This window comes from Mirounga leonina, unplaced genomic scaffold (assembly GCF_011800145.1).
Source record: "Mirounga leonina isolate KUSES-001 unplaced genomic scaffold, KU_Mleo_1.0 Mir_92, whole genome shotgun sequence".
Classification (NCBI taxonomy): Eukaryota; Metazoa; Chordata; class Mammalia; order Carnivora; family Phocidae; genus Mirounga; species Mirounga leonina.
Window position 1 is genome coordinate 6,463,015 of NW_023270852.1, and position 20,793 is coordinate 6,483,807.

The window sequence follows — 20,793 nt, forward strand, 5'->3', positions numbered from 1 at the left end:
CCATGAGCATGGAACGTTTTTCCATTTCTTTGTGTCTTCCTCCATTTCTTTCATGAGTATTTTATAGTTTTCTGAGTACAGATCCTTTGCCTCTTTGGTTAGATTTATTCCTAGGTATCTTATGGTTTTGGGTGCAATTGTAAATGGGATCAACTCCTTAATTTCTCTTTCTTCTGTTTTGTTGTTGGTGTATAGGAATGCCACTGACTTCTGTGCATTGATTTTATATCCTGCCACTTTACTGAATTCCTGTATGAGTTCTAGCAGTTTTGGGGTGGAGTCTTTTGGGTTTTCCACATAAAGTATATCATCTGCAAAGAGTGAGAGTTTGACTTCTTCTTTGCTGATTTGGATGCCTTTGATTTCTTTTTGTTGTCATGATTGCTGTGGCTAGGACTTCTAATACTATGTTGAATAGCAGTGGTGATAGTGGACATCCCTGCTGCGTTCCTGACCTTAGGCGGAAAGCTCTCAGTTTTTCCCCATTGAGAAGGATACTCGCTGTAGGTTTCTCATAGATGGCTTTTATGATATTGAGGTATGTACCCTCTATGCCTATACTCTGAAGAGTTTTGATCAAGAAAGGATGCTGTACTTTGTCAAATGCTTTTTTTGCTTCTATTGAGAGGATCATATGATTCTTGTTCTTTCTTTTGTTAATGTATTGTATCACGTTGATTGATTTGCGGATGTTGAACCAACCTTGCAGCCCAGAGATAAATCCCACTTGGTCGTGGTGAATAATCCTTTTAATGTACTATTGGATCCTATTGGCTAGTATTTTGGTGAGAATTTTTGCATCCATGTTCATCAGGGTTATTGGTCTGTAGTTCTCCTTTTGGATGGGGTCTTTGTCTGGTTTTGGGATCAAGGTAATGGTGGCCTCATAAAATGAGTTTGGAAATTTTCCTTCCATTTCTATTTTTTGGAACAGTTTCAGAAGAATAGGTATTAATTCTTCTTTAAATGTTTGGTAGAATTCCCCTGGGAAGCCATCTGGCCCTGGGCTTTTGTTTTTTGGGAGATTTTTTTTTTTTTAAGATGCTATTTTTTTTAATAGATTTTATTTATTTATTTGAGAGAGAGAGAATGAGAGACAGAGAGCACGAGAGGGAAGAGGATCAGAGGGAGAGGCAGACCCCCCACTGAGCAGGGAGCCCGATGTGGGACTCGATCCCGGGACTCCAGAATCATGACCTGAGCCAAAGGCAGTCGCTCAACCAACTGAGCCACCCAGGCGCCCTTTTGGGAGATTTTTGATTACTGCTTCAATTTCCTTAGTGGTTATAGGTCTGTTCAGGTTTTCTATTTCTTCCTGGTTCAGCTTTGGTAGTTGATACATCTCTGGGAATGCATCCATTTCTTCCAGGTTATCTAATTTGCTGGCATATAGTTGCTCATAATATATTCTTGTAATTCTTTGTATTTCTTTGGTGTTGGTTGTGATCTCTCCTCTTTCATTCATGATTTTGTTGATTTGGGTCATTTCTCTTTTCTTTTTGATAAGTCTGGCCAGGGGTTTATCAATCTTGTTAATTCTTTCAAAGAACCAGCTCCTAGTTTTGTTGATCTGTTCTACTGTTCTTTTGGTTTCTATTTCATTGATTTCTGCTCTGATCTTTATTATTTCTCTTCTCCTGCTGGGTTTAGGCTTTATTTGCTGTTCTTTTTCCAGCTCCTTTAGGTGTAGGGTTAGGTTGTGTACTTGAGACCTTTCCTGTTTCTTGAGAAAGGCTTGTATTGCTATATACTTTCCTCTTAGGACTGCCTTTGCTGCATCCCAAAGATTTTGAATAGTTGTGTTTTCATTGTCATTGGTTTCCATGAATTTGTTTAATTCTTCTTTAATTTCCTGGTTGACCCATTCATTCTTTAGTAGGATGCTCTTTAGCCTCCATATATTTGAGTTCTTTCCGACTTTCCTCTTGTGATTGAGTTCTAGTTTCAAAGCATTGTGGTCTGAAAATAGGCAGGGAATGATCCCAATCTTTTGGTACCGGTTGAGACCTGATTTATGACCTAGGATGTGATCTATTCTGGAGAATGTTCCATGGGGACTAGAGAAGAATGTGTATTCCGTCGCTTTGGGATGGAATGTTCTGAATATGTCTGTGAAGTCCATTTGGTCCAGTGTGTCATTTAAGGTCTTTATTTCCTTGTTGATCTTTTGCTTAGACGATCTGTCCATTTCAGTGAGGGGGTGTTAAAGTCCCCCACTATTATTGTATTCTTGTCAATGTGTTTCTTTGCTTTTGTTATTAATTGCCTTATATAATTGGCTGCTCCCATTTAGGGGCATAGATATTTAAAATTGTTAGATCTTCTTGTTGGATAGACTCTTTAAGTATGATATAGTGTCCTTCCTCATCTCTTATTACAGTCTTTGGTTTAAAATCTAATTTGTCTGATATAAGGATTGCCACCCCAGCTTTCTTTTGGTGTCCATTAGCATGGTAAATGGTTTCCCACCCCCTTACTTTAAATCTGGGGGTGTCTTTGGGTCTAAAATGAGTCTCTTGCAGACAGCATATCGATGGGTCTTGTTTTTTAATCCAATCTGATAGCCTGTGTCTTTTGATTGGGGCATTTAGCCCATTTACATTCAGGGTATCTATTGAAAGATAGGAATTTAGTGCCATTGTATTGCCTGTAAGGTGACTGTTACTGTATATTGTCTGTGTTCCTTTCTGGTCTATGTTGCTTTTAGGCTCTCTCTTTGCTTAGAGGACCCCTTTCAAGATTTCTTGTAGGGCTGGTTTCGTGTTTGCAAATTCCTTTAGTTTTTGTTTGTCCTGGAAGCTTTTTATCTCTCCTTCTATTTTCAATGACAGCCTAGCTGGATATAGTATTCTTGGCTGCATATTTTTCTGCATATTTAGTGCTCTGAATATATCCTGCCAGTCCTTTCTGGCCTGCCAGGTCTCTGTGGATAGGTCTGTTGCCAATCTAATGTTTCTACCATTGTAGGTTACATATCTCTTCTCCCACGCTGCTTTCAGGATTTTCTCTTTGTTGCTGAGACTCGTAAGTTTTACTATTAGATGTCGGGGTGTTGACCTATTTTTATTGATTTTGAGAGGGGTTCTCTATGCTTCCTGGATTTTGATGCCTGTTTCCTTCCCCAAATTAGGGAAGTTCTCTGCTATAATTTGCTCCAGTATACCTTCTGCCCCTCTCTCTCTTTCTTCTTCTTCTGGGATCCCAATTATTCTAATGTTGTTTCGTCTTATGGTATTGCTTATCTCTCGAATTCTGCCCTCATGATCCAGTAGTTGTTTATCTCTCTTTTTCTCAGCTTCTTTATTTTCCATCATTTGGTCTTCTATATCACTGATTCTCTCTTCTGCCTCATTTATCCTAGCAGTTAGCGCCCCCATATTTGATTGCACCTCATTAATAGCCTTTTTGATTTCTACTTGGTTAGATTTTAGTTCTTTTACTTCTCCAGAAAGGGTTTCTCTAATAACTTCCATGCTTTTTTCAAGTCCAGCTAGTATCTTTAAAGTGATGATTCTGAATTCTAGATCTGACATTGTACTAATGTCCGTATTGAGTAGGTCCCTGGCAGTCGGTACTACCTCTTGTTCTTTTTGTTGAGGTGATTTTTTCCATCTTGTCATTTTGTCCAGAGGAGAATAGATGAATGAGAGAACAAAATGCTAACAGGGTAACAACGTTCCCAGAAAATATATTCTAAACAAATCAGAAAAGATCTGAAGCAGTGGGAAAAGAAAGGGAAAGAGAGAAAAAAGAAAAAGATAAAGATAAAAACAAACAAAAACAGAACAAAACAAAACAAAAAAAAAAACAGAATGTGATCAAATATGATCAGGCTGGTATATAGATCAGTGCCACACACTAGATTTTGGGTGTATTTTGGTCTGTTAGAAGAAAGTGCCTCCCAAAATTTTAAAGAAAGAAAAACTTATATATGTACAAAAATAAGGGTTGATATGATGAAGGGATGGAATAGGACTGTAAAGATGGAAATTATAAAAAATTTTATAAAAGGAATTGATAAGAAGTTGTTTGAAAAAAGAAAGAAGAGGATTTAAAAAAAGAAAAAAGAAAAAAAAGGGAAAGAATGTGATCAGGCAGGGGAGTAGAAAAAAAACATACACTAGAGATTTAGGGTACATTTTGATCTGTTAGAAGAAACTATCTCAAAATTTTAAAGAGAGAACAACTTATATATATATGCCAAAAATACGGGTAACTACTATGAAGGGATAGAATATGACTCTAAAAATGAAAAATAAAAATGAAAAATAAAAAAAAATTTTTTTTGAGTTTTTTTTTTATTCTTATGTTAATCCCCATACATTACATCATTAGTTTTAGATGAAGTGTTCCATGATTCATTGTTTGTGCACAACACCCAGTGCTCCATGCAGAATGTGCCCTCCTCAATACCCACCACCAGGCTAACCCATCCTCCCACCCCCCTCCCCTCTAGAACCCTCAGTTTGTTTTTCAGAGTCTATCGTCTCTCATGGTTCGTAAAAAAAAAAATTTTTTTTAAAAAGGGATTGATAAGATGTTGGTTGAAAAAGGGAAAAAGAAAAATTCAAAAAAAAAATTAACTTTGAAAGACTAAAGAATCATGGTAAAAAAGCCATGAATTCTATGTGCAGTATTCCCCTAGCGCTGGAGTTCTGCCGTTCTCATTGATCGGTAAACTTGGTCTTGGCTGGCTGTTCTTGCTGATCTTCTGGGGGAGGGGCCTGTTGCCATGGTTTCCAAAAGTCTTCACCGGAGGCGGAATTGCCCCACCCTTGCCCCCTTCTGGGCTAAGTAATCTGCTTGGGTTTGCTCTCCAGAGCTTTTGTTCCCTACAAGCTTTCTGTACAGCTTTGGAGGCGGAGAGTGAAAATGGCGGCCTCCCAATCTCTGCCTTGGAGGAGCCGAGAATTCGGGCCCTGCTCCTCAGTGAGCCCCCAGAGAAAAGCCGTCAATCACTCCCGTCTCCCCGGTCTCCGGCCGCACTCCGTGCTCACCCGGCCTGTGACTGAGCGTTTGTATCTCTGGCACCTGACCCCGTGTGGAGTCTCCAAACCCAGCAGATCCCTGTGGTGCGCTCCCGCACCTCTCCTCCCGGGGGAAGAAGGGGAGTCTCCCCGGATCTGCCGCTTGTTGGGTCCCTGCTGGAGGAGCAGTGGCCCGACTGTGCCGCGGATCACGGTTTATAGCAACCCCGAGCTGAGAGCCCGCGCCTGGGCTCCGACTCTGCAGCCGGCTTCCCCGCTCCAATACCTGGGAGCTCTGCCGCATTCAGGCACCCCCGGTCTTTCTGTGACCCCAAGGGTCCTGAGACCACACTGTCCCATGAGGGTTCCACCCCCCGCTTAGCCACTGGAGTGACGTCCCTCAGCGGAGCAGACTTCTAAAAGTTCCGATTTTGTGCTCTGCAACTCTATCACTTGCCAGAAGCGGCTGATGGAGGCCCCTCCCCCGCCATCTATCCTCCCAAATATCACCTTGGATTCACTTCTCCACACGTCCTACCTTCCAGAAAGTGGTCGCTTTTCTGTTCAGAGAGTTGCTGCTGTTCTTTTCTTCGATCTCCTGTTGAGTTAGTAGGTGTTCGGAATGGTTTGATCCCTATCCAGCTGAATTCCTGAGAGGAGACGAAATCCAGGTCTCCTACTCCTCCGCCATCTTGCTCCGCCTCTCCTCCTCAAGGATTTTGATGGAATCCTGTCTCACATTTAGGTCTTTCATCCATTTTGAGTCTATTTTTTTTTTGTGGGGGGGAGGGGTAAGGAAATGATCCAGTTTCATTCTTCTGCATGTGGCTGTCCAATTTTCCCAGCACCATTTGTTGAAGAGACTGTCTTTTTTCCATTGGACATCCTTTCCTGCTTTGTCGAAGATTAGTTGACCATAGAGTTGAGGGTCCATTTCTGGGCTCTCTATTCTGTTCCATTGATTTATGTGTCTGTTTTTGTGCCAGTACCATACTGTCTTGATGATGACAGCTTTGTAATAGAGCTGGAAGTCTGGAATTGTGATGCCACCAGCTTTGGTTTTCTTTTTCAACATTCCTCTGGCTATTCGGGGTCTTTTCTGGTTCCATACAAATTTTAGGATTATTCCATTTCTTTGAAAAAAGTTGATGGTATTTTGATAGGATTGCATTAAATGTGTAGCTTGCTCTAGGTAGCATTGACATTTTCAAATATTTGTTCTTCCAATCTACGAGCATGGAATGTTTTTCCATTTCTTTGTGTCTTCCTCAATTTCTTTCATGAGTATTCTATAGTTTTCTGAGTATAGAATCTTTGCCTCTTTGGTTAGATTTATTCCTAGGTATCTTATGGTTTTGGGTGCAATTGTAAATGGGATCAACTCCTTAATTTCTCTTTCTTCTGTCTTGTTGTTAGTGTATAGAAATGCCACTGATTTCTCTGCATTGATTTTATATCCTGCAACTTTACTGAATTCCTGTATGAGTTCTAGCAATTTTGGGGTGGAGTCTTTGGTGTTTTCCACATAAAGTATCATACCTGACCTTAGGGGAAAAGTTCTGTTTTTTCCCCATTGAGACTGATATTCGCTGTGGGTTTTTCATAGATGGCTTTTATGATATTGAGGTATGTACCCTCTATCCCTACACTCTGAAGAGTTTTAATCAAGAAAGATGCTGCACTTTGTCAAATGCTTTTTCTGAATCTATTCAGAGGATCATATGGTTCTTGTTCTTTCTTTTATTAATGTATTATACCACATTGATTGATTTGCAGATGTTGAGCCAACCTTGCAGCCCAGGAATAAATCCCACTTGGTTGTGGTGAATAATCCTTTTAATGTACTATTGGATCCTATTGGCTAGTATTTTGGTAAGAATTTTTGCATCCATGTTCATCAGGGATATTGGTCTGTAATTCTCCTTTTTGATGGGATCTTTGTCTGGTTTTTGGATCAAGGTAATGGTGGCCTCATAAAATGAGTTTGGAAATTTTCCTTCCATCTCTATTTTTTGGAATAGTTTCAGAAGAATAGGTATTAATTCTTTAAATGTTTGGTAGAATTCCCCTGGGAAGCCATCTGGCCTTGGGCTCTTGTTTGTTGGGATATTTTTGATTACTGCTTCCATTTCCTTACTGGTTATGGGTCTGTTCAGTTTTGGTAGTTTATACATCTCTAGGAATGCATCCATTCCTTCCAGATTGTCTAATTTGCTGTCATACAGTTGCTCATAATATGTTCTTAGAATTGTTTGTATTTCTTTGGTGTTGGTTGTGATCTCTCCTCTTTCATTCATGATTTTATTTATTTGGGTCCTTTGTCTTTTCTTTTTGATAAGTCTGGCCAGTGGTCTATCAATCTTATTAATTCTTTCAAAGAACCAGCTCCTAGTTTCATTGATCTGTTCTACTGTTCTTTTGGTTTCTATTTCATTGATTTCTGCTCTGATCTTTATTATTTCTCTTCTCCTGCTGGGTTTAGGCTTTATTTGCTGTTCTTTCTCCAGCTCCTCTAGGTGAAGGGTTAGGTTGTGTACTTGAGACCTTTCTTGTTTCTTGAGAAAGGCTTGTATTGCTATATACTTTCCTCTTAGGACTGCCTTTGCTGCATCCCAAAGATTTTGAACAGTTGTATTTTCATTTTCATTTCTTTCCATGAATATTTTAAATTCTCCTCTAATTTCCTGGTTGACCCATTCATTCTTTAGTAGGATGCTCTTTAGCTTCCATGTATTTGAGTTCTTTCCAACGTTCCTCTTGTGACTGAGTTCTAATTTCAAAGCATTGCAGTCTGAAAATATGCAGGGAATGATCCCAATCTTTTGGTACCAGTGGAGACCTGATTTGTGACCCAGGATGTGATCTATTCTGGAGAATGTTCTATGGGCACTAGAGAAGAAGGTGTATTCTGTTGCTTCCGGATGGAATGTTCTGAATAAATCTGTGAGGTCCACCTGGCCAATGTGTCATTTAAAGCCTTTATTTTCTTGTTGATGTTTTGCTTAGATGATCTGTCCATTTCAGTGAGGGGGTTGTTAAAGTCCCCTACTATTATTGTATTGTTGTCAATGTGTTTCTTTGATTTTGTTATTAATTGGCTTATATAATTGGCTGCTCCCATGTTAGGGGCATAGATATTTAAAATTGTTAGATCTTCTTATTGGATAGACCCTTTAAGTATGACATAGTGTCCTTCCTCATCTCTTATTATAGTCTTTCATTTGAAATCTAATTTGTCTGATATAAGAATTGCCACCCCAGCTTTCTTTTGATGTCCATTAGCATGGTAAATGGTTTTCCACCCCCTCACTTTAAATTTGGAGATGTCTTTGGGTCTAAAATGAGTCTCTTGCAGACAGCATATCAATGGGTCTTGTTTTTTTTTTTTTTTTTAATCTAATCTAATACCGTGTGTCTTTTGATTGGGGCATTTAGCCCATTTACATTAGGGTAACTATTGAAAGATGAATTCAGTGCCATTGTATTGCCTGTAGGTGACTTTTATTGTGTATTGTCTCTGTTCCTTTCTGGTCAATGTTACTTTTAGGCTCTCTCTTTACTTAGAGGACCCCTTTCAAGATTTCTTGTAGGGCTGGTTTGGTGATCAGAAATTCTTTTAGTTTTTGTTTGACCTGGAAGCTTTTTGTCTCTCCTCTATTTTCAGTGACAGCCTAGCTGGATATAGTATTCTTGGCTGCATATTTTTCTCATCTAGTGCCCTGAATCTATCCTGCCAGTCCTTTCTGGCCTGCCAGGTCTCTGTGGATAGGCCTGCTGCCAATCTAATGTTTCTACCATTGTATGTTACAGACCTCTTGTCCTGCGCTGCTTTCAGGATTTTCTCTTTGTCTCTGAGACTTTGATTTTTCCTATTAGATGTTGCGGTGTTGACCTATTTTTATTGATTTTGAGGCGGGTTCTCTGTGCCTCCTGGATTTTGATGCCTGTTTCCTTCCTCGGATTAGGAAGTTCTCCGCTATAATTTCCTCCAATATACCTTCTGCCCCTCTCTCTCTAGCTTCTTCTTCTGGGATCCCAATTATTCTAATATTGTTTGGTCTTATGGTATCACTTATCTCTAGAATTCTCCCCTGGTGATCCAGTAGTTGTTTATCTCTCTTTTTCTCAGCTTCTTTATTCTCCATCATTGGTCTTCCATATCACTAATTCTCTCTTCTGCCTCATTTATCCTAGCAGTTAGAGCCTCCATTTTTAATCGCACCTCATTAATAGCCTTTTTGATTTCAACTTGGTTAGATTTTAGTTCTTTTATTTCTCCAGAAAGGGATTCTCTAGTATCTTCTATGCTTTTTTCAAGCCCAGCTAGTATCTTTATAATCGTCATTCTGAACTCTGGTTCCAACATCTTACTAATGTTTGTATCGATTAGGTCCCTGGCAGTCGGTATTGCCTCTTGTTCTTTTTTTCGAGGTGAGTGTTTCCATTTTGTCATTTTGTCCAGAGGAGAAGAGATGAATGAAAGAACAAAATGCTAAAAGGGTAACAACGACCCCAGAAAAATATACACTAAACAAATCAGAAGAGACCCGAAACTGGGGGGGGAAGACGGGGGAAAAAATAAAAAGAATATGATCAGGCTGGTGAATAGAACAGAGCCACATACTAGATTTTGGGTGTATTTTGGTTTTTTAGAAGAAACTGCCTCCCAAAATTTTAAAGAAAGAAAAACTTATATATATACAAAAATAAGGGTAAATATAATGAAGGGATGGAATATAATGGTAAAGATGAAAATTAAAAAAGATTTTTAAAAAGGAATTGATAAGAAGTTGGTTGAAAAAAGGAAAAAAAAGAATGTGATCAGGTGAGAGACTAGGACAACATCATACACTAGATTTAGGGTATATTTTGGTCTGTTAGAAGAAACTGTATCCCAAAATTTTAAAGAAAGAAAACTTATATATATATACAAAAAATAAGGTTAATACAGTGAAGATATGACTAAAAATGAAAATTAAAAAAGGAATTGATAAGATGTTGGTTGAAAAAAAGAAGAAAAATCCAAAAAAAAAAAGAAAAAAAAAGAAAACTATAAAAATTAGCTTTGAAAGACTAAAGAATAATGGGGGGGAAAGCCATGAATTCTATGTGCTGTATTCCCCTAGCGCTGGAGTTCTGCCGTTCTCATTGATCGGTAAACTTGGTCTTGGCTGGCTGTTCTTGCTGATCTTCTGGGGGAGGGGCCTGTTGCTGTGGTTCCCAAATGTCTTTGCCGGATGCAGAATTGCCCCGCCCTTGCCAGGGTCGGGCTAAGTAATCTGCTCGGGTTTGCTCTCGGGAGCTTTTGTTCCCTGCAAGCTTACCGTACAGCTTTGGAGAACGAGAGTGAAAATGGCGGCCTCCCAATCTCCGCCCCAGAGGAGCCGAGAACTCGGGGCCCCGCTCCTCAGTGTGCCCCCAGAGAAAAGCAGTCAGGCACTCCCATCTCCCCGGTCTCCGGCCGCACTCCGTGCTCACCCGGCCTATGACGGAGCGTTTCTATCTCTGGCACACGACCCTGTGTGGAGTCTCCAAACCCAGCAGATCCCTGTGGTGCACTCCCGCGCCACTCCTCCCAGCGGAGGAAGGGGAGTCTCCCCAGATCTGCCGCTCTTTGGGTCCCTGCTTGAAGAGCAGTGGCCCCACCATGTCATGGATCATGGTTTATGGCAACCCTGAGCTGAGAGCCTGCGCCTCAGCTCCGTCTCTGCAGCCGGCTTCCCCACTCCGATACCTGGGAGCTCTGCCATAGTCAGGCACCCCCGGTCTTTCTTTGACCCCGAGGGTCCTGAGACCACACTGTCCCAGCAAGGGTTTCCTTCTTAGCTATTTTAAACTATAAATAGAAATATATCTAATAGTTAGCCAGTGAAATCTTTATAAGCACCTATGTAACTCTTGTAAATCTAATACCAATAAATCAATCTCCTACACGTGGTCACAACATACTCTTAAGTGTTTTATAAATCTTAAAAGTTGACAAAATACACACCACCACAATAATGATAACTTTCACAAAAATAATGAAAACTGTACTAATTTACCTTTATATTAAAGGTTACACACAGTGCCAGACATGAAGATGTGCCACTCAGATCCTTTTTCAAGAAGGACTTGCTGCCCTGCTCAGGGGCAGGTGCAAGATCAGCAGATGGCCCCCTAGCTGTCAGCTCACTCAGGGCTTGCCTCGGCTGCTGTCTTCCCTGCCCAGGACAGCCCACATATACTGAAGGATGGAGGAGTATAATGGGCAGGGAGTGGGACACTCTGACCTACAATACTGGCTCTAGGGCTTCCTGTCTCATCACATGCTTCTGGTAAACCTAACTGCAAAGCAAATTAACTCATGCAACCAAAGAGAACAGAATTGCTATCTCAGACTTCTTAACAGCAACTGGGGCTGCAAATTTGGGATATCAGTTGAAATTCTTGTCACTGCTTCTAGTGATGATTTTACTTGAGCCCCATGTAACAAACAGAGTTCCTTTTTAACAATAAGGCTCTACTTACTTACCCAATAATTTTTTATAGTCTTATTCACAATAGTTTTCTAATATGAGTTTGCAAGTGCATGTGCACACACACATACACACACACCATCTAGACCCACAGGGCTGTAGTTCCCACAACCAGCATTGCACTTAACCTAAGCTCTGCTACCAATTAAATTTGGGAACTTGAGCAAGTTATCATCAATCTGCTCAATTTCCCTGTCTGTAAAATAGGAACAATCATCTGGTAGGATTGTTGTGTGTGAAGAGTAAATGAGTTAACACCTTAAAAATTGTGTAGAACAGCCCCTGGCTTGTACTATGTACTCAGTAAATGTTACCTGTTACCATTATTGGTCTGAGTTCTACATTGTCTATATATATTCTAATCTGTCTCATCAACAACATTACATGATAATTTATTGATTAAGCAATTACAGAAAAAATTCTTATGTTTCAAGTCCTTAATTATCAGACTCTTCAGTTGTTTAAGACCTAGGTTAAGTCCTAGAGTTTACTTGAACTTGTTTAAACGCTGTTTTTCCCATCATCTGAATGTTTCAGATTTTCTCAGTTTGTGAAGATGCAAACCAGATGTGTGAAGATTAAATTGAGAACTATATGTAAAAGTTTATTCCGAAATATAAAACATATGAAAATATGGGATATTATTCCAATGTCATTATCAAGCTAGACAGCTCCTGCAATGACAAAAGGAAATTCTTTGCTCTTCAAGTAGACCTGCAGCCCCCTTCCCAAAAATTATTCCCACCTTTGTGGTTAAAGTTCAAATGAAACTTGCAATTTTGATTATTTGATTTCACAGGAATAATTTTTTAAAAATAATGAAGACATATGGATAGCCCACTATAGGGCAAAAATCTGAAGATAAGTTGAATTGGCTTAAAAATATTTAGGACCAAATGGTGTCTTCTATTATCAGTCCAAGGAAATCATCTATACCGTCCTCCTGAAAATTGTGTTAAGGTGTAGGCTTCTTTTTACGCCTAAGAGATTTATTCACATATGCAAGAAACGTGTTTAAGAAAAACAGAAGCTGCCCTTGCTTTTGACCACAAGCTGAGGATTTTGTCATTGGATGCAGTGCCTGAAAACATGATCCAGTGTTCATGTAGCTATTTTCACGGGGCCTGGAAAGGCTAAAATATTACAAACAATGGGACCTACTGTTTAATGCTACTCGTACTTTAACAAATTACTCCTAGACGTGTATCTATTTTAAGGGGCCAGTTTGGAGAACCCGGCTCCTGGTCTCCACGACGGATCGCCAAGAGGGAAACACACAGGCCCGCAACCTCTGCCGTGCTTTTCCCTAAGAGGGGAGGGGCGTGGGAGAGCACCAGGCTTAAAGCACCCGAAGGCCGCAGCTAGCAGACGGTGTAGCCCAGCGGGCTAGCCTGCGGGTGAAGGCGGAGGGTGCCTCTTGGGAGAGGTGTCAAGACAGCAAGCGGACTCTCCCCGTGACACAGCGGAGACGCCGCTATCCCTACACACGCCTACACCGCGGCCCCGACCGCATCTGGGTTGACCCGAGAGCTCTGGCAGGATGCTCAGCTCTCGGCCGGGCCCCTGACACAGCATCGTCGGGAGGGGCGAGGAAAGGAGAGGGCGTCTCCTGCCCCACTCCGGAGGGAAAACAAGGGAAAGAGGAGGCGGTTGCGTAACCTGAGCCTGGGGTGCGGCTCGGGAAACAAAGAGGTCGTGAAAGCAGCCGCAGCCGAGGCTCTGCGCGCTCCTTGAGGGAACTGCGAATCCACACAAATCACCGCCGCCTGGGCAGAACGCCAGTGCTATGAGCGTGCAGATTCCTGGAGTCCACTCCAGCCCCACGGGACGACAAACTCTGTCTGGCAGTACCCAGGAACCTGCATTCTAAACAAGCATCCGGGCTAACAGGAACCCAGGGAAGTTTGAAAATAATCGCTTCACGTCTAGCACCAGCTGAAAGAGCCCGCTCGCCGGAATCCGGCACCTCGGCGGCCGCTGGGCCGCGCGGCAACCGAGCTTGGTCCTTTCCTTTGGTCCCGCCCCGCTGCTCAGCGTGGATTGGTGGCGGAGAGCAACTCTGGAGCTGATTGGGCGGCGGAGGAGCCGCTCGTGGAGACTGTAAGTTCGGCTGCTCCAGAGTGCTAAATTTATCTTCAGAGGAGCGACCGCGCCAGCCGCGAACCGGATCTCTCTGGAGGTGGCATAGGCGATATCCCTGAGCTGAGAGCATCACCCTGTCCCCGAATCCTTCTTCCCTCTGTTTTGTTTTTCATTCCCCCCTTCCCTCCTTCCCCTCTTCCAGTCCGCGACGACTGGCTCTTGACCCTGTTCAGGCCGCGGTGAAGGTGAGGACCAGAGCCGCCACGGCGGCTGAGCGGTGCGCTCTGAAATGGCCGCTGCCTTGAGCTGTTTAAAATGGCGGCGCAGGCTCTGCTGGGGACCGCGGCGCTGCTCTGCAGCCCAGCCGCAGCAAAGACCGGTCTCCATCACTGATGGAGGTGACGTAGAGAGATAGTGTTGGGTGCTGAGGAGACTGCCCGGGGACGCGAGAGAAGAGTTTTGGAGGCGAGGGTGGGCGAGCCCCCAGATGTGGCGGTCTGCTGGCAGCGCGCACCTGTGACAAGGAGGGATAGCTGGCCCAGGCAGCATATCGAAGTGACCGTTTAAAGAAGCATGTAGGTGCTGGAAGGGGCAGCCGCACCCATCTTTGCCTAGACTTTCTGACTGGACTGCACTCTAACCCGGCCCTCCTGCCCCTGAGTGTGTTCACAGCTGGAACGGCCCGAAGGTGGGGGTGAAGGGATGGTGTTACCTGTCAGTTTAACCCAGAGAAGAGACAAAGGAACAGGGTTCACCCCCCCCCCCCCCCCCCCCCACCCCGCCAGCCTTTTCGGATTAATGGAATAGAAACTTGACTCTCTGGGGAGTCCAGACTCTTTGTCCTCGAGAGATTCGGGAAAGCACCTCTAGAAGAGGTGGGGATGAGGCCTTACTTCGGGAAAACAAAGCTTCCTACTCCATTGTGTCCTGCTCGGGTAGCCAGGGAGAGGGATCCTAACCCTAACCAGCAGCTCCACGAAGTTCTCTGTTGCTAAATTAAAATCGGGATGGTGGAAACGAGAATCTACGGCTCTTTTGCTCCCAATAATGGAGTAGGGCTTTTTGCTGCTGCCCGTTTGAGACCCTCGACTAATTGGCAGTTGTAATCCCTTTCTCTCTGTGCCGCCCGTTAGTGCTTGAGAAATTTAGAGTATTCAGGAACACACAAGGAATGGCTAGGTGCGTGGGCTCTGCAGCCCCAACTTTTTGGGTTCTGTTCTAGTTCTTCACTTACAAGATGTGTTAAGTTAGCAGATGACTTCTCTGTTTATTAGTTCATCTCTTACGGTTATTAACAGTCCCTGACTGTCACGTTTGTTTTGAGGATTAAATGCGATAATCTGTATGAGGGATCTAGCAGTTAAGCATAGTAAACAATGATTATTCAATAAACATTAGTAACCTAACTTAGGAAATTGGTTGAGGGGACAAAAATGGTTATAGCAAAAATGCATATTTCATATAACACTTCCCTGTATAGTTCTATTTTAGATTACTTTTAATGTTTCGTTTTAGAGACATTAAAATGTGGCCACTTTTAAAAGTTAGGTTTAGTTTTTGAAACTTTTACGTGTGTTTCTATGAGGTCGGGAAAGTGTTTCAAAACAATGAAATAACAAGGGTATTATGTGAGACGAAAACATTTAGCATTTTTACTATGCTAGGCATCTTCTATTTCAGTTCACTGCATTGCAGTGAAGAATCACTTGCACTGCCTGGATCTAAAATAAACTGTAATGAAGGATCATCTTAGGGGTTTATGGTTAGTTCTGCTTTTGCAGTGTCTAATTTTAATTTTTCTCATTCTAGGCTTTTGGTTACTCCCTTTCCACCCCATCCCTTAATTTTATTCTTTTGAAGAATCTGCATTTCAAGCTGCCAAGGTGGAGAGAGTGATTGCAGAAGGGAGTACTCCTCATTTCAGGTATCTTACCATCTAGCTATTAATAGGAAAACCATTTTGCTTTAGGATGTAACATGAAAATCCAAAGCTTACTCTAGCCAAATCATAAAGTTTAAATCAAAAGCAGATACATTTGGATAGACCTAAATATGTATGCCTTAACTTGCAAAGTTAGTAGTAGTCTGTAAAGGTCTTAAAATTTGCATTACCCTTTTAATTATGATTTTAAAAACTATATGAGGAATAAACCTATTAAAATGAGAGTTTATGTTTTTTTAGGTCCTGGTTAAGTCTTCACCTATAGTATAATGGAATGCAGAATAATCAGTAAAATATACATTACTTTCAGTGGGTCTTAATTTGGATGATATAAATATTTATGTGATTTTAATTCCAGAGAAATAGTAGCTAACTTTTGGTCTACATTTTATTTTTCAGTGTTAGCACAGTATTTAGGATACAGAATTCTGTGTCTTGCAGAACTTTGAACTGTGTTTGTGTGTCTTTAATATAGCTTATCAAAATAGTCACTAGTCCTGGTAGGAGGCTTCAGATGTATATTATCATCAACAGTGAATGTATCTAATGGCAGTAGGCATCAGAAAACTAAAAGAGATTCCAAGATACTATATACCATGAGAAGGGGTTGGTAAATTGTGGCCCATGCTGTCTGTTTTTGTAAATAGAGATTTACTGGAACACAGCTATGTCCATTCTTTTTGCATTATCTGTGTCTGCTACCATGCTGCGACTATAGAGTTGAATAGTTGCAACAGAGACCATATGCCCCATAAAATCAGAAATATTTACTATATTGCTCTTTACAGAAAAAGTTTGCCAACCCCTGCCATGGAACATATTCCTCAGGGTCCCTTCCTTAAAAATATACTTATCAACTCTTCATTATTTCTTAGCCCAGTGGTTCCCAAATTGTATTTTATAGAACATTAATATTCTCTATGTTAATAAGTGTTCTGAGGAAAAGATCAATGCTAACAATAGTTTTCTTTATAGTTTATTTTAAAATATTAAGTTTTAAGACTACTAAACTCATTTCTATAGCTTTATTTTTATGTGATAATCTACGTTTAAGAAAAGGTGTGCCATACCTGAGAGCACCAGGAAGTCGAATGAGAAATCACCTGATACACGAACGTGTGATGTTCCATCTGCGCATTGATGCATAGGCAGCATTTACAAATTAACTGATGTGTTGCTCTATATCATCTCTTTGATGATTGCTCATCTTCTGTGTATCCTGTCGTATAATTTCAACACATTTGTGATACTCAATGTTTATTCTAAATTAACCATGTTTTGTACTACAAACACATTGCCTATGGATCTGTTGCTGAAACAAGGAAGTCTTAAACAAGAAGTAGAATCTTTTTGTTATCAAATTGTGTCTGAATCAAATGATCAAAAGGTTGGAATATTACAAAGCGAGGATGAACAGCTGCAGCCTTCAGTTTCTAAAAGATCAGAAGGTGAGCTTTCCAGGGTCAAATTTATGTCCAATTCCAACAAAATAACAACATTTAGTAAGAAACCAAAAAGAAGAAAATATGATGAAAGTTATTTGTCTTTTGGATTTACTTACTTTGGAAATAGAGATGCACCTCATGCTCAGTGTGTGTTATGTAAAAAAATTTTATCAAATAGTTCTTTGGCCCCTAGTAAGCTTCGAAGACATTTGGAAACTAAACATGCTGCCTATAAAGACAAAGACATAAGCTTTTTCAAGCAACATCTTGATTCACCTGAAAATAACAAACCTCCAACACCTAAAATTGTCAATACAGATAATGAAAGTGCTACAGAGGCATCATACAATGTAAGTTACCATATAGCCCTGAGTGGAGAGGCTCATACTATTGGAGAATTGCTTATCAAGCCTTGTGCAAAAGATGTTGTGATGCGAATGTTTGACGAACAATATAGTAAAAAAATAGATGCAGTACAACTATCAAATAGTACTGTTGCACGTCGAATTAAGGATCTTGCTGCTGACATTGAAGAAGAGCTTGTTTGTAGACTGAAAATTTGTGATGGGTTTTCACTGCAACTAGATGAATCAGCTGATGTTTCAGGACTTGCTGTGCTGCTTGTGTTTGTTCGTTATAGGTTTAATAAATCTATTGAGGAAGACCTACTCTTATGTGAATCTTTGCAAAGTAATGCTACTGGTGAAGAAATTTTCAACTGCATCAACAGCTTTATGCAGAAACATGAAATTGAATGGGAAAAATGTGTCGATGTTTGTAGTGATGCTTCTAGGGCAATGGACGGGAAAATTGCTGAGGCTGTCACCTTGATAAAATATGTGGCTCCCGAAAGCACCAGTAGTCACTGCCTATTATATAGACATGCACTAGCAGTTAAAATAATGCCTACATCTCTGAAAAATGTGCTAGATCAGGCAGTACAAATCATCAATTACATTAAAGCTCGACCACATCAATCCAGGCTACTAAAAATTTTATGTGAGGAAATGGGTGCTCAGCACACAGCACTTCTTCTGAATACAGAAGTGAGGTGGCTTTCCCGAGGTAAAGTTCTTGTAAGACTTTTTGAGCTTCGTCGTGAACTATTGGTTTTCATGGATTCTGCTTTTCGACTGTCTGACTGTTTAACAAATTCATCTTGGCTGCTAAGACTTGCGTATCTTGCAGATATTTTTACTAAATTAAATGAGGTTAATCTATCAATGCAAGGGAAAAATGTAACAGTTTTTACAGTATTTGATAAAATGTCATCATTGTTAAGAAAATTGGAATTTTGGGCTTCATCTGTAGAGGAAGAAAACTTTGATTGTTTTCCTACACTCAGTGACTTTTTGACTGAAATTAATTCTACAGTTGATAAAGATATTTGTAGTGCCATTGTGCAGCATCTAAGGGGTTTGCGCTCTACTCTGTTAAAATATTTTCCTGTAACAAATGACAATAACACTTGGGTTAGAAATCCATTTACAGTAACTGTTAAACCGGCCTCATTAGTAGCACGGGACTATGAGAGCCTGATTGATTTAACATCTGATTCTCAAGTGAAACAAAATTTCAGTGAACTTTCACTAAATGATTTTTGGAGTAGCCTAATTCAAGAGTACCCAAGCATTGCAAGGCGTGCGGTTCGTGTACTTCTTCCTTTTGCTACAATGCACCTGTGTGAAACAGGATTTTCATATTATGCTGCAACAAAAACGAAATATAGGAAAAGACTTGATGCTGCACCTCATATGCGGATTCGACTTAGCAACATTACACCTAATATTAAGCGGATATGTGATAAAAAGACACAAAAACACTGTTCTCATTAAAATTAGAGGGTTTTTGCATGTCTCTTGATAACCAAATATAAGATGAAAATAAAAGATGATTTCATCTCTGGTATTTTGGGGTTTTAAATAAAATGATTCATATTTTTTATACTTCTTAGATTTTAAGAAAGCTAAAGAATCAGAAGTTTTAAGCATTTATTATTAGTAGTATTTCTTCTTCACATTGTAATTTCAAAGAGTTCCATGGTCATAACTGTGGGAAATGTTGATCCACAAGATAAAACCCCAGTTCCTTAGCATAATGTATCTCTTTAGGATCTAATCACTATGAATTTTTCTAGTCCTGCCTACCCTGCAGCTCTCCAATCACATGGAATGCCTTGCCAATCCCTAAATACATTACACTGTTTCATGCTTTCAGGTTTCAAAAAATATTCCTTCCCCTTGTTTCCTGACAAACTCCTATTTGCTTTTCAATAGTTTGACCTAATTTATCTTTGGTACTTTGATTCTCTATGTCTTTCTGTTTTGGCCCTATTTTGTCTCAACTATGATCTGCTTGGTGGCCTCATGATTCCCAGTGTTATTGGACTAAGCTCTTACAAGGTCTTATTCAGCTGTGTCTCCATTGCCTAGTAAAAGGCCTTACTAAAGTAAAATTCCCAGTAAAGGAAAAAATTTTGGTGAATCAACAAAAAATGGAATAGGATATGGTAGTTTATATTTGTATATCTGCATGTGTAGAGAATGTTAGTTACCCTTTGTGGTTTTGGCTCAATTATTTTACCTAGAATTCAGTGTGGTGATTAGGCAGAAATCACTAAATAATGTCACAGCTTTGATCCAAACCGAACTATTGGGGGAGAGGGAAGTATGAAGAATGTTATCAGGTATTTTCATTGTTTCTCAGTTCCTATGTAGAGTATTATAAATTCCATACTATAGACTAATGAGGTTTTACTGTACTTGAAGATGATTAGACTTGAAACCCCTGTCAGTTTATCCTTAGAGTTCTATGAAGGTCTGACTTTCCTGTCCCTAGGATCTCTTCCCACATCACATCACATATCACAGGCCACCAGCTCAATGTCACATACTTTATGTTACTCCTATATAGGTAGCCATTATTTATTAAATCTCACTTACTCAAACCTAGTTCCCATTTTGGGGAGTAGAAGGATTCTCACTAAGGCAGAATGTGGTAGCATGACTACACTGGGGGACTTGCTCCACTGCTTAATTAGCTATTTAATGTTGGGCAGTTTGAGCCTTCCTGCACCTCAGTTTTCTCATCTGTAAAATTATGCCTTCTTTGAGGGTTATTAATAAGATTAAATGAGTACCTATCTAAAATTCCTAACAGTTGGTGATAGGAAAAAATGTACAACATATATTAGTTCTCTTCCATATCCAGCCATGTCCCATTTAAACTTTACTTCAACATTAACTTCTAGTCTGGGTTTTTGTTCTCTGGAGACTAACAGCCCTCCAGTCTATAGGGCCTGACCTAATCTAAGGCAGCAAGATTAAGCATTTCTAGCCTAGGTTTTGTCACATTATTAATCACCTATTTTATCTTACTAGATGCTTGTATGTTACCAATCATTTTTACAGCAATCCTATGGGATTAAGTAATTTTTGAATTTGCCTAAGGTCACACATTAAGTAGCAGAATGTAATTTAAAATGTGGGGTCCCTGACTGGTACAGTCAATACAGCATGCAACTCTTGATCTCAAGGTCCATGAGTTCAAGCCCCACACTGGGTGCAGAGCTTACTTAACAAAACAAAGAACAGGTCTTTCCCATAGATGGTACTTTTTGTGGGCATTGCCTTTCAAACCTTTATTAAGAGCATCAAACAGTGACTTAGGAGTATAAAACTCCCTACTAAAATCTGGACATTTGTTTAAAATCCTGTATTTTCTTCTCTAGAGTGACCTAAAATAAGCTGTCTACTTCAAAATATGACTGCTTGCTTTAATATAAAACTATGTAAAAATAGGGATTAAATTGCCATCAAGGAAAATTAATTCTCAAAAAA

General features: G+C 40.3%; 1 protein-coding gene across 2 annotated transcripts; it reads left to right on the top strand.

The window, feature by feature from the left end:
• Window positions 1-13,221: 13,221 nt before the first annotated feature.
• Window positions 13,222-18,862, top strand: ZBED5 (zinc finger BED-type containing 5). 2 transcript variants are annotated; one of them, XM_034995388.1, is made up of 3 exons: window positions 13,222-13,812; window positions 15,377-15,491; window positions 16,533-18,862. In XM_034995388.1, the coding sequence occupies exon 3, from the start codon at window positions 16,705-16,707 to the stop codon at window positions 18,787-18,789; it is 2,085 nt and encodes a 694-aa protein (XP_034851279.1). In that variant the 5' UTR covers window positions 13,222-13,812; window positions 15,377-15,491; window positions 16,533-16,704; the 3' UTR covers window positions 18,790-18,862. The 2 variants fall into 2 exon arrangements, with proteins under 2 accessions (XP_034851279.1, XP_034851280.1); XM_034995389.1 differs by having other exon boundaries at window positions 16,564-18,862.
• Window positions 18,863-20,793: the final 1,931 nt, after the last annotated feature.